The sequence below is a fragment of the Rhinolophus sinicus genome, linkage group LG11 (assembly GCF_036562045.2).
Source record: "Rhinolophus sinicus isolate RSC01 linkage group LG11, ASM3656204v1, whole genome shotgun sequence".
NCBI lineage: Eukaryota > Metazoa > Chordata > Mammalia > Chiroptera > Rhinolophidae > Rhinolophus > Rhinolophus sinicus.
Genome location: NC_133760.1, coordinates 53,266,725 through 53,282,433, shown reverse-complemented (window position 1 = coordinate 53,282,433; position 15,709 = coordinate 53,266,725). Strand labels below are relative to the sequence as shown.

General features: G+C 39.1%; 1 protein-coding gene across 13 annotated transcripts in view; it reads left to right on the top strand.

Annotated features, from left to right (window-relative positions):
* Window positions 1-15,214, top strand: part of GALNT11 (polypeptide N-acetylgalactosaminyltransferase 11) — a 46,890-nt gene extending 31,676 nt beyond the window's left edge. For all 13 annotated transcript variants that reach the window (XM_074315093.1, XM_074315082.1, XM_074315088.1 and 10 more), the window contains 7 exons: window positions 2,210-2,459; window positions 5,465-5,582; window positions 6,981-7,133; window positions 9,784-10,002; window positions 11,398-11,502; window positions 14,204-14,341; window positions 14,583-15,214. In XM_074315093.1, the coding sequence (XP_074171194.1) occupies window positions 2,210-2,459; window positions 5,465-5,582; window positions 6,981-7,133; window positions 9,784-10,002; window positions 11,398-11,502; window positions 14,204-14,341; window positions 14,583-14,714 (1,115 nt within the window). In that variant the 3' untranslated portion in view covers window positions 14,715-15,214. The remainder of the gene's footprint in view (window positions 1-2,209; window positions 2,460-5,464; window positions 5,583-6,980; window positions 7,134-9,783; window positions 10,003-11,397; window positions 11,503-14,203; window positions 14,342-14,582) is intronic.
* The last annotated feature ends 495 nt before the right edge of the window (window positions 15,215-15,709 follow it).

The window sequence follows — 15,709 nt, the reverse complement described above, 5'->3', positions numbered from 1 at the left end:
TGCCGCAAAGCAGAGTCCACAGACGTGAGCTCTGGAGTCCTCACTGGCCTGTTGTCCTCATGGCCCCTGTTAATGGCTCCCCGCACATAGGTTTATATTATTCACTCACATGAGCGGAAGAGTCAAAACCAAAATGCAACTGAACTTCCGTCATTTTTTAAATTCAGAATTTAAACTATATGTACCCAAACTGATTTGAATTATGCCAGAAATACTTCATGTACGAACGTGTACCACTGGTGACATGCATCGTGGTTTTAGTTGGGTAAATGGATACAGTATTAAAAATTCACTTACATACCTGTAAAGGTATTCTCTTTAAAGTTCCTCTTACTCCTTCTGATTCCATCAAGGAGAAAGTCCCCATTGGCACTACCAAATCTTTAAAACCTTTCCAGCTTATACTGATCTCCTCTTTTAAAAAGAAAAATCAGGTATCAAATTCAGAATGTTCTGAAAATATATCTGGTAAGTCTTCAGTTACATTATATTGATTCCACCAAATTTTTATTGTTACCGCCATGTAAAGTTGGAGGTCCTGATTTTCATTTATGATCTTTATAAAAAAATTTTCCTTTTAAAATAAATTTAAATGAATTTGTTTAAAAATACAATGCTGCACGTAATGCATGGATATGGCAAAAAAAAGTCAGGAAGGTAATTGATTTAGGTACAGCTGCCAGTTCAGTCAGATAATGACATGAAATATAACCGCCACCCTCGCAGCCCAATAATTAAACCATTACTTTATTCCCAGTCAGAAATGGGGAAGTCCCTTAGCCAGGAATTGTGATTGAAGAGCACTCTTACGATTGAGGAACATATACAAACAATATGCCCAACTCTTGAGAAACTTTACAGATAGTTCAGATTCTCCTTGGTAATTCTTTGGACAGCCGGGATGGAGTGTGGTGCAGTGACAGTGGCCAGTTGTGTGTCGATATTTTTATTACAGTGATGGTAATCGAAATAATTCTGAATTTAGTATACATTTTCCTGCGTTAGAGCATTGAGAGAGTACCTGTATTTTCCTTGGCGCCTCAGAAACGTGGCTGCAGTTCTGGGTTATTGCCCTGGCACATCAGTTCTTCAAGGAGAGAGGGAAGCGTGTGCCCGTCGTCATGGTGATGGTGCAGCTCCTGCTGCTTTGGTTCAGCACGCAACTGCCATGCATGCATTTCTTTTTCTTTCATTTTCCACCTTTCCTTTTTAATTCCCCCAACCTTGTTAGCAAAATAAATATAAAGATTTTATCTTGCATTTTTTAACTCCTCTTGATAAATATGAATGGAAATGAGGGTTTTTGTAACTTCATGGTTATTCTGAGCAGTTGACAAACTAGAATCTCATCATCAGATAGCGTTACTACTACTATTCTAACAATTTACCAGGAAATGCATCACTGCTGATTTCACGTCTTATTTGAAGGCCCAGCTGCACTCTCAGTTAATGACTGCAGACACACCTCGGGCAGGCACGTCCTGCAGCGCTGCCGGGGAGGCGGTCAGGCCCGGTGTCTGTGCAGCACCTTGTGAGGCTGGAGAGCGTGCAGCTCCCCGGTGTCACTTCATACAGCAGGGCACAGTGGTTTGTCCACTGTCTATTCTCAAGTGAAGTCACTTCAGTCATGGTTCCAGTGAGGAGGAGATGTTTTCATAGCTTTTCTTCACTCTAAAAGTGTTAACTTTCTTCACGTAAAGCCAGTTTTAACTAAATGAAGTACGATGCTGCGTGGTCATGCTGAGCCTGGGAGTGCCTTCCCGCACACTGGCTCAGTATGTGAACAAGGAGCCACAGATCGTAATGGGGGGAAAATGAAATGATTGTTACCTGAAAAAATAAACTCTCTGTAATAATATATTGTAACAGCTCAATGTTTCAAGCGGCATGATATTGCCATTCCCCACCAATACCCACGATTTTCTCTATCCCCCTGCCTTCTGTAACGCAGCACGGCCCAGCCAGCACGTCTTTGTTCGAGTAGAATTGTAAAGGAAAATCATAAGCCTTGAATTCAGTGTGCGTCTGACTGCACACTGAGAAGGGCCTCAGGTGTCGCTCACTGCTTCCGTTCCCTGTGGGCTCGCGAGGAAGGAGGGGGGAAGCCAGCGTCTAAAGATGAAGCCCCAGCTCCACCAGCAGCTGGGGCCGTAGGTGTGCAGGGGGTGGCGACGAGCCCTGAAAGCACCGCTGCTTGCCTCCTCCGCAGGGGAAGTGCTGGTGTTCCTGGACAGCCACTGTGAGGTGAACGTGATGTGGCTGCAGCCCTTGCTGGCTGCCATCCGGGAGGACCGGCGGACGGTCGTGTGCCCCGTGATCGATATCATCAGTGCGGACACGCTGGCCTACAGCTCGTCCCCGGTGGTGCGGGGGGGATTCAACTGGGGGCTGCACTTCAAATGGGACCTCGTGCCGCTTCCTGAGCTCGGAGGGCCGGAAGGAGCTACTGCACCAATAAAGTAAGATTTCGCCCGTGAATCTGAAAGATTCTCGCCAGTACTTCTGTAGGGAAAAAAAGTTTCAACGATAATTCCTTCTTTGCAAAAAGCAGAAGTGTTGGCTTGCTTGTCCATGAAAATTCTTGAGTGCTTATGGATTTTGTGCGCTCTGCCAAGTCCTACGGGAAGGTTTATGAGTAAGAAATTGTCCATCCCTCAAAGATGTGTAGCTGAGGCAGGCAGGCAGGGTCGTGTATCGCATCGGTCATTTTTACCTTCAGTTCTCTGCTAGTTTGAATGGTGCTGTGAAGAACAATTGATACCTAAGCTTTTTCTACAATCAGGATTTTTAGGATGGAGCCCTCCTAGGTAGCACGGTTACTGAGTCACGGTGTGTGCATCACTTCAGTTCTCATCCATAGTCTCTATTATAAATATTTTCAATGTCATCTCTTTTCTGACTCAGGTTACATAGCAATGCATTTATTATTTTCTTGACAAATAGAGATTTTATAGCTATTTATTCCTGGCTTAATTACACTGTGGTCAGAAAACATGATTTTAATTCTATGGAAACTGATGAGCTTTATAGTCTAGCATATGGTTAATTTTTGTAAATACTTGCATGCCTGGAAAATTTGTATTTTCTCCATTTGTTAAAGATGGGATTCTGTATCAGTTTGGTCAGATTTATTGTGTTACTGAAATAGTCCATATTTTTATTAATTCGTGTTTCTATCAGTTACTGAAAATGGTATATAGTTTCCCACTACAGCTGTACATTTGTTTTTCCTGGTAGTTCTTTATGTATTTTCTTCATATACAGAGGGTGCCAAAAAAATGTATACACATTTTAAGAAAGGAAAAAACTATTAAAATTGTAATACAATGAATGACACCAGCATTCCTTTGATTAATGCCATCTTTTGAGTTGCATGTCATGCGACACATTGCTATGTAATTCAGTTCACCTTTGAAAAGTAATACATAGATAACATCTCTTGAAATGTGTACATTTTTTTGGTACCCCTGGTATTTTGAGGCTGTTAATAGATGCACGAAAGTTTAGAATCTTAAATCTCTGGTGAATGAAGCCTCTTATCGTTATGAGTTGTCTTTATGCTATAGTTGCAGAATAGTGAGACTTCTGCTTTATGATCTGATAGTAATATGGCTGCTCATCTTGATTTTGATCAGTATTCGCATTACATGTAACTTCTCCTCCCTTTGCTGTCCGTCTTCCTATGGTCTTAAATTTAGATGTGTCCCTTTGTAAGCAGCACATAGTTGCACTTGTTTTGTTTTGAAACCAGTATGAAAAACTGACTACAGTGGTAGCATTTGCTTTCTGTTTGTTCTATCTGTTCTATTAGGTTGGGGCAAAAGTAACTGCAGTTTTGCAATGATTTTTAACCTTTGAAACTGCAGTTATGTTTGCACCAACCTAATATATTTTTTTCTCTTCTTTTGCCTTCTTTGGCCTGAGTTTCTACTTATTATTATTCTGTTCCAGCAGGGCCGCACCATTATTAGAAGTTATACATCCTTATGCACTGTTCTTTTAGGGGGTTACCCGAGAGACTACAACATACAGCCTTAATGTACCAAAATGTGGTATAAATTGGTGCTTTCTGCAGACAATGCTAGTGTCTCAGATATCCATAGTCCTGTTAGGCCCTCAAGTTACAGTGCTGAAATACACACGTGAGTGTATGTACACTGTTTGAATCACACAAGACGTAACCGTTACTCATTTAGATTTACCCACACATTTCCTCTTAGTGTTACTCTTTCTTTTGCATCTGCAAACTTCCATTTGAAGTTATGTTTATTCTGACTAAAGAACACACAAGTATTTCTTTTGGTTGGACCTTTTGGTGACTTCTCCTGTCTTTTTCTGTAAATGTTGTTTCACCATTGTTTTGAATAATTTCACTCGATATACAGTTCTAGATCGGCAGATACATTCTTTCAGGACCCTTCTGGCTTCTGTTTCTGGTGAGAAATTAGCATCAGTCTTATGTTTGTTTCCTTGAAGCTTATCTCTTTCATTGGCTGCTTCAGTTTCCTTTCTGTCTTTGTCAGAGTGTTTTTCAGATATGCATAAATTTGGTTGCATTTTTGATAGTATGTAATTATCTGCCAACTTCTCAACCTTGTCTTTTATGTTTGAACATACTGAAGTTATTTTAAAGTCTCTGCTTGGATAGCTCCATTATTTGACATCTCTGCACATCTGTTTCTGTTGTAGATTGTTTCTCTTTCATGCGATTTATCTTCTTGGTTACTTGTTTGCTTATTTTCATTTAGTCCCAGACACTGTATGAAAAATTAGACGTATATTCATGCCTGGGATGATGTTTTCTTCTTACAGAGAGAATTTTGTTTCACTTGTGGCAGGCAGCTTGGACCACCTAATCCACTGTCAGGAAGGGAGATGCCGGGGAGCTGGACATGGCTCTGTGTGGGGCCCATCAGCTTCAGACGCTCTCAGTCACACACACAGGGTTTCTCCTTCTGGGCAGTGTGGACACTGGGGCCTGAGAAATTCTTCATTTAGCAGCACACCTGGCCTCAACCCGTCAAATGCAGTAGCACACCCAACACACACACCCAGTTGTGACAGTTAAAAAGGTTTCCACAGGTTAACGAGATGCTTGCTTGGAGACAGAACCAACCTATTTGAGCGCTACTGGTCTCACCTTGGCAGGCTCTGAAGTCCAGTTTGTATCCCAATGGCTCTTTGAAACTGTCAAAAGATTAATTCATTTCAGGTAGATTTCTGTCAGCAATAGTTATAATAAAAGTACTTTTGGTACTTAAAAAAGTAGCCTTTGTTTGCCAGGTATCTATATCTAGAAAATGCAGTTTTGTGACCCAGCTCATTCCCTGATATTAGATGAAGTATGTTTCATAATAGTGAATCTAGTTTTTATGAGTAATGTTCCACAGCTGGACAGAATTTTTAAAAACCAAAACTGCAGATACTTGTACAGAATTGACTCTCTAATTTTTTCCTTTTGTAGGTCACCTACAATGGCTGGAGGATTGTTCGCCATGAATAGAAACTATTTCAATGAACTTGGGCAGTATGACAGTGGCATGGATATCTGGGGAGGAGAAAACTTAGAAATATCATTTCGGGTAATTTTATTTTTTTGCATGTTTAATTATTTGTGTAGTGGAATATAATTTTCATCCATGATCCTGTATTTTCTGTAAATTCTCTTTGATTATCTTTATTAAGATATTGTCCTTAATGAATGCTACTTTATAATAACCTATGACATGGATGGATAAGAAGCCCTGTATATACTGGGGTGCGCCAAAAAAATGTATACACGTGACGTGTATTCTATCTTTTGTTATTGGGATATACTGAGTATTACAATTTTAATAGTTTTTTCCTTTCTTAAAATGTGTATACGTTTTTTTGGCGCCCTCTATTTTATGAGAATTCAAAAGGGATAGTTGTACTTAATGGTTGGGTATAAATTCAGAAGACATTTATTTAATCTAGAGTTTTGTTCTTCCCCTATATATAGTTGGGGGTGGTCAGATTTCCCTTATTGCCTGAGACTATCTTTTTCCCCTGGAGAAATTATGAATAGTTCCCCATTTCACTTTCAGAAGTAGCCCAGTTTATACTATGATCAATTCTGTCATCACCCCATATGTAGCTTACTGAATCCTTTATATGTACAGGTACCTCCAACCTGAGGAAGAATTTCACTTTCCTAATCTCTGTATGCAGTTGCTAAGGTTGGAATGACAGCCTGGGTGGGATGTGTGGCTCCGGGAGCCGTGACGACGATAAGACAGTCTCTGGAAAAGGCAGAAAGCAGACAGAATCCACCCCCCACACACACACCTCCTGGTCTCAACAGCAGAATCCCTGTTCAGACACTAACACTATACTTTGTGCATCTGTCATTTCGTATTTTTACAAATGTATTGATGACAGTGTTTTTCAAAGGCAGTTTTTTCCTATATAATCTTAAGAATTTTAAAATTGAAAGGACTAGTGAAGTTTAGTTTTATTTTGTAGACAAGGTGGTCGAGTCCCACAACAATTAACTGTATAAAGTAACTCACAGTCAAGGGGAAAACTGAGACCAGAGCTACGGTCTTTTGACTCTTGGAGTAATTCTGTATATTTTATAAAATTTTTCTTAAAAAGTGTATGCATACATTTTATAACAAAGTGTCTGTAAAAATGAAATTAAAGGACCAATTAATACTCGTTCCTTGTCCCTAAGTCTTGAAGTTCAAGTTTCTTGATCTGGTAAAACTGATGTATGATAAGTGTGACTGGACACATGGTAGCAAAAGAATATTGTTTAGAATTCAGTTTCTTTTTAATCATAAAGACAGATAATCTGTAAAAATAAACCCTCTGTGTATTTGAGTAGCAATATCTAATAAAACATCTTGCAAAGTCTCACCAACACCTGTTTAATAAAGGATAATTTCATGAAAATTCATACACTGATTTCATAGCATGGTGAGGCGACTATTAATCCGTATTTCGCTCCTGACCAGATCTGGATGTGTGGAGGCAGACTCTTCATCATCCCTTGCTCTAGAGTGGGACACATTTTTCGCAAAAGACGACCCTATGGTTCTCCTGAGGGCCAGGACACCATGACACACAACTCCCTGCGGCTGGCACACGTGTGGCTGGATGAGTATAAGGTGAGCTTCCGTTTCTCACTCAGGGGGAGGAGCGGGTGTCCATTGTTCCTTCAGGGATGGCTTTGCTTGCTTGTCACGCTTGCATATCTCTGCTTGGGTAACCATCTCCTTCGGTTTCTTTCCTCTCTTTCCTCTTCACCCAGTGTTTCACTCAGTTTTTGCTCTCACTCTTCTTTTAATGTTCCAATGACCACTCTGTAAGAGGTGAGACAGCTAACCTTAGACGAGGTTCCGTTTCTCTTCAGTTTCTTTATTCCCTCTGGCCCCTCTCCTGTAACTTCAGAACCAGGCTCCACTGTGACCGAACCCCAGCCTCTGCTGTCGGACTTCGCACAAGTATTCTTTGTTCAATGCAACTTGCCATGATGCTTCCTTTGTGACAGCTTTATTGAGGTATATTACAAGCCATTTTTAGAACATTTTATCAGCCCCAGAAAGAAACTGCATCCTTCAGCCATCACAGCCCCTTACCTCTCCCAGGTCTAGTAGACAACTAGTAATCTGCTTCTTCACTTTATAGATTTGCCTACTCTGGACATTTTATACAAATGGAATCTCACAGTATGTGGTCCTTTGTGACCATCTTTCATTTATAATGATGTTTTCAGGTTCATCCATATTATATACCATGTATCAGTACTTTGTTTTTACTGTCAAGTAATATTCCATTGTGTGAAAATATCTCGTTTTATTTATCCAGTGATGATTTGATGGACATATGGGTTGTTTCCACTTCTTGACTATTATGAAAAACGCTGTTGTGAACATTTCTGTACAGTTAATTTTTTTAAACAAGCAGGTATTGAGCACGTCCTATATACCAGGCTGGGTTAGGTTTGGGGGGCTACTAAGATGCCTGAGGGAGTGCACAGTAATTTTTAACTCTGAGGTAAATGCAAGTGGAAGAGTACATACCTCGTGTTATAGGAATAAAGAAGATGGGGCGACTGGGTCTGGGCAGTAAAAGTCGGGACTGTCACACTTTTCCTGCACAACTGTTTATCTCCTCCCTCCACTGGACTGTGAGCTCCTCTGAGGTCCAACGCCATGCTAAGCATCTTCGCCTCACCACTGCCTAATACAGCAGCTCTCAAAAAGGGGTCCACAGGGCACGCTTTCAGGCCTGGCGGGGAAAGCTGTTTGCAGTCAGGTCAACAGAGCGTTTGCCGTTTCACTATGGTCACATTACACTGATGGTGCAAATGGCTGCCGCCTTAGCAGCAATCGAGGCATCGGCACCAAATTGGATTCTTCACTGCCAGTTCTTTCAGAACTTTAAGAAGGCCAGTTTCCTCTAAGAATGGCATTGGCGAAGTAGTGAAAATAATTGTATTAGATCTCACCTTGTCTCTCAGTGTTCTGTGTCAGTATTCCTATCAAGCACACAGGAAGCTGAAGACTGATGTTTCCAGGACAGCCATTTGCGCAGCTGTAGCTGAACTCGAGCCCCTCTCCTCCATAGAAGGCTCTTTATGAACGACTCACAAACCATGGTGATTCATAGTTGGGGAGCAGGCAAACGTTTTCTCAAAAATGAACTGAAACTTTCACTTCAAGGAAACAACTTGTAGTAGTTGTTGCAAGTGATAAAATTCAAACTTTCAGGTGAAAATTAGAATTTTGGAAAACTTATATCCTCAACCATGAATTTGATAGCTTCCCGGTGCTTAAAAACTTTTCTAATGAGATTGGTAGTCATATGTATGAATGTAATTTTTTGGATATTTATAGTGAAATTTGTTAATATCAGGAGGAACTTCACAACCCAGTGGGCTAGTATTTTCCCAACGTCTAATGCATGAAGTTATAAAAATCTCGTATGGGTAAAAGATCCATTCAAAGAGCAAGATAGCCCAGCAACACAAAAGCTCAGTGATATGCTTTCATGTTCTACATTGCAACTAACCTTTAAAAGTTATTGAGTTGTAATGCAGTATCAAAAAAGAATAGCCATAATTATCTGAAACAGTTACTAAAATATTCCTTTCATTTTAAAATACAGATTTCCGCAAACTCTTTTTAAAAAATACTTAACCTAAAAACATAATAACAGGTTAACTGCAGATATGAGAGTTCAGCCAACTTTTTAGCCAGACATTGAAAAGATTTGCATAAAGCAGTGTCACTGTTTTCACTAAATTTTTTTGTTTTTGTTCAAAGCATGTTATTTATGTTAATAAGTAATGAGTTTGTTATTTTTAAGTAACCAAAGGTTTTAAATTTCTGAATTTTAACTTCTACTATGGTAAATGTCAATCGATATAGCTCATAGAAACAGAACCTCTCGGAGTCTTCAATACTTTTTAAGAACACAGAAGCCGACGTCAGTCTGAGAACGACTAACCTCAAAAGTAGCCTGTTTCATTGATTCTGAGATGCCCATTTACTTGTATGTGTTCTGCCATTTCTGCGATTCAGGTGTATCTTACATTTTAAGATGTCTTATCATTTTAAGTTATGGAGCTAATTGTGTAAAAACTTTCTGTTGACATTTGGGGGCAACATTAAGAAAACACTGGAATGAAAAATATTTTTCTCATAATCTATTTTTTTAAGTTATCCTTCAGACCTCAGATATAATTGATAACACTCATTTTAAACAAACAAAAAACGCGTTGTCTTATTTTTCAATTTTCTTTTTTAAATTCAGGAGCAGTATTTTTCCTTACGACCTGACCTGAGGACCAGAAGCTATGGAAATATCAGTGAGCGTGTTGAATTGAGGAAGAAGTTGGGTTGTAAATCATTTAAATGGTATTTGGATAATATTTACCCAGAGATGCAGATATCTGGGCCCAATGCCAAACCCCAGCAACCCATTTTTATCAATAGAGGGCCAAAACGCCCCAAAGTCCTTCAACGTGGAAGGGTAAGGAAGTAATCTCATCAAAGTATTTCATTAAAAGTTGTATGATAATGTAGACTTACCAGAATATTTAATGATAAAATATTCAATGATAGGCTTTAGCTTGCCTTCCATTCTATTCTTTTTATGAATATTGTGGTATCTTTGCTATTAATGTTAATTCAGTTCCTTTACCTACCAGTGTTAAAAGAGAGCTAGTTATATGCTACCTTCCGAGAGGACAGATACAAATAAGAATATACAAATAAAGGCAGTATAAGTGTAAAATTCATTTGGCAGAGACCTGTCCAATAAGGAAAACAAAAGGAGAAATTAGGGCAGCCGTGTACTGTGTGGCCTCAGCTCTGGGGCCCTACCACAGACAGGAAGTGAAAGCTGGCAGGGTGTAAGTGCCGGTGTAAGGTGAGATTTCACATCCAAAGTTCTGAGCAATCATTGCAGCTTAGCAGAAAACCCACTGCTCAGCCACATTTCTGTAGCTGCTCCCTTTAGTTTCTGATAAAGTATTTTCAGTTTTATAATCACACTTAAAATTTTAGGGACCTAGCCAGAAAATCATACCTTTTTCCTGAATTTCTGAAAGTTAAGTGTAGACATTATAATTGTTGCCCACTTTTCTTGTGTGTTACAAAGAAGGCAGTGCTCAAGGTTCTTTCACAGTGCCAACTATTAGGCTGGTGCAAAAGTAATTACGGTTTAAAAGGTTAAAAAATAATTGCAAAAACCACAATTACTTTTGCACCAACCTAATAGTAAGTGGCTAGAATTAAGCCTAGAGCATGACCCCTTCCTGTTCTAGCTTATAAGGTTAAAAAAATCATGAACATGTTATTAGGTGTTTTCTCTTATAGTTACCGGCGTGTGTTCCATACAGTTGATCCCTTACCACTAGTAGTTTTGCCTTCCACACCTAATCTCTACTACTTACACTAATCCTTTTACTCAGACTAGGTATTCAAGCTTTGATGTATCTCACTTTTAGAATTCCTGTGGCATTTACAATCTGTATTTATCTCGTTTAGTATGTATGCTACATTTAATTATGTGCCATTAGCTTTATACCTATTGTTCTTACTGCTTCAATTTCATGTTAAGGTTCTTTAGTGCAGATGTGATAGTTCGATTTTTTTCCTTCCCCATAGTAGCTTAGTAAACTTGAATCTTTAGGTAGAATTTCTATGTAACACTGCCTGCCTATGTTGTTAAAATTGCTTATAACCTTGACATCTGACGTGATGCTCTTAGGTATTTAAAATTTAGTAATAAAAAATGCTTGCCTTTTATGACCTCTGGAATAACATTGTCACATTTCATCCAAAACCTTTCCCCGCATTCCTCAGGGTGTTCTGACACTGGTCCGTCTTGCATGATGGGTTTCACGAGTGTTCTCTTTTACAGCTCTGTCACCTGCAGACTGGCAAGTGCCTGGTGGCCCAGGGCCGCCCAAGTCAGAAGGGAAGCCTCGTGGTGCTGAAGGCATGTGACTACAGTGACCCTACTCAGGTGAGTGACACCTCTGCTCACGGGCAGTCCAGAGGGTATCCTTCAAGGTTCTTTCACAGTGCCAACTATTAGGCTGGTGCAAAAGTAATTACCGTTTAAAAGGTTAAAAAATAATTGCAAAAAACACAATTACTTTTGTACCAACCTAATAGTAAGTGGCTAGAAATAAGCCTAGAGCATGACCCCTTCCTGTTCTAGCAATCATTTCAGCTTAGCAGAAAACTCTGACCGGGGAGGGGCGGACAGCCAGGTTTTAATCGGACTTTTCTTTTACGGATGATTTCAGAGAGCTAACACAACTATTATATTTTTGTCTCCTCCATATAGTTTTCCTACCTCTGATCATTGTTTAGAGCATTATTTGTACTTTCCAATTACATAGAATGAATTGAAAGCTGTGTGAATGTTAGAAATGGCAAAGGAAGTGCTGCTTTTCCCGATCCCCCACCCCCTCAACCTTGGCAACTGTCAGCTGTTCTCTGTATCTATAACAGCAGTGGCACTGTTTTCACTAAATTTTTCTGTTTTTGTTCAAAGCATGTTATTTATGTTAATAAGTAATGAGTTTATTTTTAAGTAACCAAAGGTTTTAAATTTCTGAATTTTAACTTCTAATATGGTAAATGTCAATCGATATAGTTCATAGAAACAGAACCTCTCGGAGTCTTCAATACTTTTTAAGAACACAGAAGCTGACGTCAGTCTGAGAACAACTAACCTCAAAAGTAGCCTGTTTCATTGATTCTGAGATGCCCATTTACTTGTGTGTGTTCTGCCATTTCTGCGATTCAGGTGTATCTTACATTTTAAGATGTCTTATTTTAAGTTATGGAGCTAATTGTGTAAAAACTTTGTTGACATTTGGGGGCAACATTAAGAAAACACTGGAATGAAAAATATTTTTCTCAGAATCTATTTTTTTAAGTTATCCTTCAGACCTCAGATATAATTGATAACACTCATTTTCAACAAACAAAAAATGCGTTGTCTTATTTTTCAATTTTCTGAGGTCTGTTTATTCATTTGTTTTTTAGATTCCACATATTAGTGAGATCATATGGTATCTGTCTTTCTCTGACTTCACTGAGCATAATACCCTCTAAGTCCATCCATGTTTTTGCAAATGGGAAGTTGTCACTTTTTTATGGCTGAATAATATTCCATTGTATGTATACACATCATCTTTATCCAGTCCTCTCTTGGTGGACATCTAGGTTGTTTCCGTATCTTGACTATTACTAGACATGCTACAGTGAACACGGGTGCGTGTATCTTTAATAAAGAGTGGTTTTGTTTTCTTTGGATAAATACCCAGAAGTGAGATTGCTGGATCATATGGTAGTTCTATTTTTAATTTTTTAAGAAACCTCCATACTGTTTTCCATAGTGGCTGTACCAATTTACATTCCCACCAATGTGTGAGGGTTCCCTTTTCTCCACACTCTCCCCAACACTTGTTACTATTTGTCTTGTTGATGAGATAACCTTTCTAACTGGTGTGAGGTGATATCTCACTGTGATTTTAATTTGCATTTCCCTGATCATTAGTGACATTGAGCATCTTTTCATATGTCTGTTGGTCGTCTGTATGTCCTGACTTTGCAGAAATGTCTGTTCCGGTCCTCTGCACATTTTTAAATTGGACTTTTTGGGGATGTTAAATTCTTTATATATTTTGGATATTGACCCTTTGTTGGAGGTTATCATTTGCAAATATGTTCTCCCATTCAGTAGGCTGTCTTCTCGTTTTGTTGTGCAAAACCTTTTTAGTTTGATTAGTTTCATTTGTTTTTTCCTTCGTTTCCCTTACTCAAGGAGACATATCCAAAAAGATACTCTTTAGGACAATGTCAAAGAGTTTAGTGCCCGTTTTCTTCTAGGAGTTTTACGGTTTCAGGTCTAACATTTAAGTCTTTAATCCATTTTGGGTTTATTTTTGTGTGTGATATAAAAAAGTGGTCCAGTTTCATTTTTTGGCTCATATGTGTCCAGTTTTGCCAGCAGCTCTTATTGAAAAGACTATCCTTTTCCCATTATATATTCTTTGTCATAGATTGACAGAATAACTGACGATTTATTTGGGCTCTGTGTTCTATTCCATTGATCTATGTGTCTGTTGTTACGCCAGTACCATGCTGTTTTGCTTATTACAGCTTTATTGTATAGACCTTAAGATCTCTTTGGCTATTTGTGGTCTTTTGTGGTTCCGTATCAGTTTTAGGATTAGTTCTAATTTTGAGAAGGCCATTGGTATTTTTTAATAAGGATTGCACTGAATCAGTTTATTACTTTAGGTGGTAAGGGTATTTTAACAATATTAATCCTTCTAACCCATGAGCAAGGTATAGCTTTCCATTTATTTGTATTTTGTTCAGTATCTTTCTTCAGTGTCTTATAGTTTTCAGAGTACAGTTCTTTCACCTCTGGTTAAATTTATTCCTATGTATTTTATTCTTTTTGATGCAGTTATAAAAGGGATTTTCTTAATTTCCTTCTGCTCATTTGTTGTTGGTGTGTAGAAACAACAGACTTCTGTATATTAATTCTATATCTGACAACTTTACTGAAGTAACTTAGTCTAATAGTCTTTTTGGAGTCTTTCGGGTTTTCTGTATCATGTCATCTGGAAATGATGACAGTTTTGTCTGATGTGATTGCTGTGGCTGGGACTTAGGGTTATGATCTTTGCTTTCTTCCTTAGGTCTGGATTTATAACGAAGAGCACGAGTTGGTTTTAAGTAATCTGCTTTGCCTGGATATGTCAGAAACGCGCTCCTCAGACCCCCCACGACTCATGAAGTGCCACGGATCCGGCGGGTCCCAGCAGTGGACCTTTGGGGTGAGATGCTTGCTGCCTGATGATGGGCGTGAGTGAGGGGGCCTGCCAGGGGGACCCATTTCTCCCGTGGGGAAGGTCGTTGTGAGTTTGTAGCATCCCGTAAGGAGTCTTAAATGTTTCACATCTCTTCGGGATTACAATATCTTCTTTACCATATTCTGACAGTAAGTGTTTTATAAGTTGAAGCACACAACTGGTGGCATTTTTTTTCTTGCTACCTCTTTTTATTTTTATTTTCCAGAAGAATAATCGGCTGTACCAGGTGTCAGTTGGACAGTGCCTGAGAGTGGCTGATCCATTGAGTCACAAAGGCTACGTTGCTATGGCGATCTGTGATGGCTCCTCCTCCCAGCAGTGGCATCTGGAAGGTTAAGGTGGATGCTAGGCTGGAACAGTGATTCATCACGCTTGTCCTGTGGAGACAGATGCCTGAGAAGATGAGCAGACGCGAGGCAGATGTACTCGAGTGTGGAGCACCGACTGAGCCTCAGGAGGTGAAGAAGTATGTTTCACCAAGACATTAAGGTCATTTCTGAGCTGCTGTTAAGGAATTTCTTGCTTATGGTAAGAGACCAGAATACAGTTTTAGTATAAAGAGTCAGGTTTATACAGAAGGATAAAACCCTGGAAATTGCTAGGTTTATTCAAATTTATTTATGCTTTTTAATCCTCTAATGGCGTGTATCTGATCAGGAACTTGTTATGATTTCCTTTCTTAGAAGATTTCATAGACAAACTGATTGAATCCAGATTACTTTTAACTTCAGGAGGCATCATGTAGCTCATATTTAAGAGGCAGTTAACTATTCTAAATTATTTGGATGATTTATGGTACTATCTTCGTTTAAAATAAAGGATCCTTTTAATTATTCACCTTTCTTTGGTATTGGGGCCTCATGTCTGAGCTGTCCCACAGATGTGATCCCCGGATGTGACACACGGTAAGACATTCAGCTGCTGCCCCGGAGCGAAGTGTCAGCTTCTTAGTTTGAATCATATGAGTTTGAAGCTGAAGGTACAAGAACTTGGATATTTGATGTTAAAGCTGCCCGTGAAACATCCAGGGAGAGTTGTTAAATAGAGGTCAAGATCTCAAAACACATCTCAGAGATATAAATTTAGGAATCATCTGTATATACTAAACGCCTAAAGACAAAGTGAGGGTTTTTTCCTATCATTATTACATCTCAGAGACTGTCTCGTGTTATAGGGTACTTTCTCAGTTATTTTATCCTGAACTACAGAACAGTTTAAGTAACAGATTAGAAACATGTTGGAGAACATCTTGTATCTATATTCTAAACTTTTAAGCAGTCATTCAACTTCAAAGACCAGACGGTACATAACAGAAAACAAAAAGCAGCGAGA